Below are 2,275 nucleotides of genomic sequence, written 5' to 3'. Positions count from 1 at the left end.
ATCAATGAGAAGCCTCAGAAGCACTGTACTATTTCCGATCGTGTTGTAGCACAATTAAAAAAAAAAAACTACAAATCATGCAATAGCAGACTCTTAGACAGACAAAATGTTATCGAGCAACAAAGAATACTGTAAGAAAATGTTACATGTTGTATTTTGCCTACAAAGAAATCCACTCAAGTGACATTCAACAACAAGATATGGGCTTAATAATTCATTTTCATGTGTGCTTAATCATACAAAAGTGAGAGTGGTTGGAAACATGTAATCAGCTTTCTACATATATTTGAACACCGTGTGCCTTTATTTTTTAAACATCCGGTGTGTGCGTGTGCGCGTGTGCGTGTTAGCTCGCTGGGTTGGCGGTGTACGCTTGATTCGGGGATGTCTCATGGCAAAACTACGAGGAGTTAAACAGCAAATGCAAAGCCGTCCCAAAATTTCCTCCGATCGCTACCTTGAAGTCCATTTATCGGGGGCTGTCGAGTTCCCAAAAATGGAGGGTGGTTCGATTCGACGTACTCTAATGGCTCCTTGTGTCAGTGTTGTTGCTACAACTTGGCTCACTCCAGCGGCCGTTCAACGCGACCACACCCTCCCCGCTTCCTCATAGTACTGCAGCGGGAGCGCGCAACGCCACTTTGAATTTCTGGTAATAACGGCCGCTTCTTCCAAACTCATTTTTAGTTTTGGGGACACTGTTGCCTGTTCTCGCAGTGGATTACATGTCTGACGACCACCGAGCGGTATGGATATGAAAAGCGTTTGGTCACAGAATCTGTGCGGGGTTTTATGCGCTCTGGTCCCGTGTTAAGACGCCAAGGAGGAGACATACGGGCGATGCATATGGAGTCGAAGCGACCGCTAGTGTGTAACCCCGGGTTGTGTTTGAAGAAGACTAGGTTGAAACTGGATCGTGGGGTCGGCGTAGATGGACTTTAACCACCCCACGCCCCGGCGGGATTCATGCAACGATGGCGCTGGAGGGAAAGTCACCTCTTCTCGCTGTCCAGAAATGCTGCCCGGGTGGTGCCCCGTCTGTAACCAGCCTGACCACGCCACACCGGCCAAACTTATTGGGAACCAGTCGGACAAGTTGCTTGTCTAGATTTGCCCCCATTCGAGTTCACACAGGATGATATACTATTGATTAAAACCGAAAGAGACTGAAGTTAGTTATCTAAAAAGTGAGTGTTTTTGTGTGTGTGTGCGTGTGTGTGTGTGTGTGTGTGTGTGCGTGTGTGTGTGTGTGTGTGTGTGTGTGTTTTGTTTTGTAGCGCCCCCCTCCCCCCAATGTAACTTGAATATTTCACCATTGTCAGTCTGCACTTTGCCTTTTGGAAGGCAATTTAGTTGGCACTGCAGTTTGTGCTTTACGTTTTATATTCAACCTGTGAATTTTTCTGTTCCATTATATTTCAGGGTATTAACATTAATACACAAGTATTTGTAAATGTCCGAGGGAAGCAAATGGGGGACAATATGAATGTCATTTCAGTAATGCAGTAAATGTATTTAATGTATCACCTGTGTTTAGAATAACATACTCCAGTGCATCATCATGTAATTTACAGTTGATATGCCATATTGTCAAGGAATTTAAGGAAGACTTTTGGCCAGTTGTTTTTTGTAATTTTAAACTGCAGCAAGCATTGGCTTGATATAGAAATTTCTGAAACAGAACAATGCAATTTGCAGTGACAAAAGCGGAAAACTATAAATAACCGTCAAAAAGAGCGGTTTGACCACCCCAACCCCTACTCCCCTCTTTATTATGGCTAGTGGTGGCTCTGGCAGATCGGCCAGTGAGGGATCCACCAGCACACCCAGTGGCAGTCTTCAGCAGAGAAAGCGTCTTTCGTCCATCTGCGACACATGTAAGGGCAAGATGCAGCTGGTGGCCGACCTCCTCCTGCTTTCCAGTGAGACCAGGCCAGTCATGACTTCTGAGGGTGTGGCAGTGGCTGACACTTTTGATCAGTGTCGTGATACGGTCATTGCACGGACAAAAGAGCTCTCGATTCTCACCCATGACATACAAAGTCAGCTCAACATGGGACGATTCACAGAGGTGGGGGACCGCCTGTTGGAGATGGCTGATCTTGTGGTTTCTTTGACTGAGTGCTCTGCCCATGCTGCATATCTGGCAGCTGTAGAGACCACCGGCTCACAGCCTTGCTTGCCCGGTCTTGTGGACCGTTATAAAGTGACCCGATGTCGGCATGAGGTTGAACAAAGCTGCAGTGTCCTCAGAGTCACACCCCTGCTGGATCTC

At 46.6% G+C, this 2,275-nt stretch overlaps 1 protein-coding gene across 1 annotated transcript in view; it reads left to right on the top strand.

Moving 5' to 3' along the window:
* The first annotated feature begins 337 nt into the window (after window positions 1–337).
* tlnrd1 (talin rod domain containing 1) overlaps window positions 338–2,275 on the top strand; it is a 3,091-nt gene continuing 1,153 nt past the window's right edge. The window contains exon 1 of the mRNA XM_077564829.1: window positions 338–2,275. This exon is cut by the window's right edge and continues 1,153 nt beyond it. Within this exon, the coding sequence (XP_077420955.1) occupies window positions 1,775–2,275 (501 nt within the window). The 5' untranslated portion in view covers window positions 338–1,774.

This window comes from Vanacampus margaritifer, chromosome 4 (assembly GCF_051991255.1).
Source record: "Vanacampus margaritifer isolate UIUO_Vmar chromosome 4, RoL_Vmar_1.0, whole genome shotgun sequence".
Taxonomy (NCBI): domain Eukaryota; kingdom Metazoa; phylum Chordata; class Actinopteri; order Syngnathiformes; family Syngnathidae; genus Vanacampus; species Vanacampus margaritifer.
Note: the sequence above shows the minus strand (reverse complement) of the source record. Positions and strands in the feature narration are given on the sequence as shown.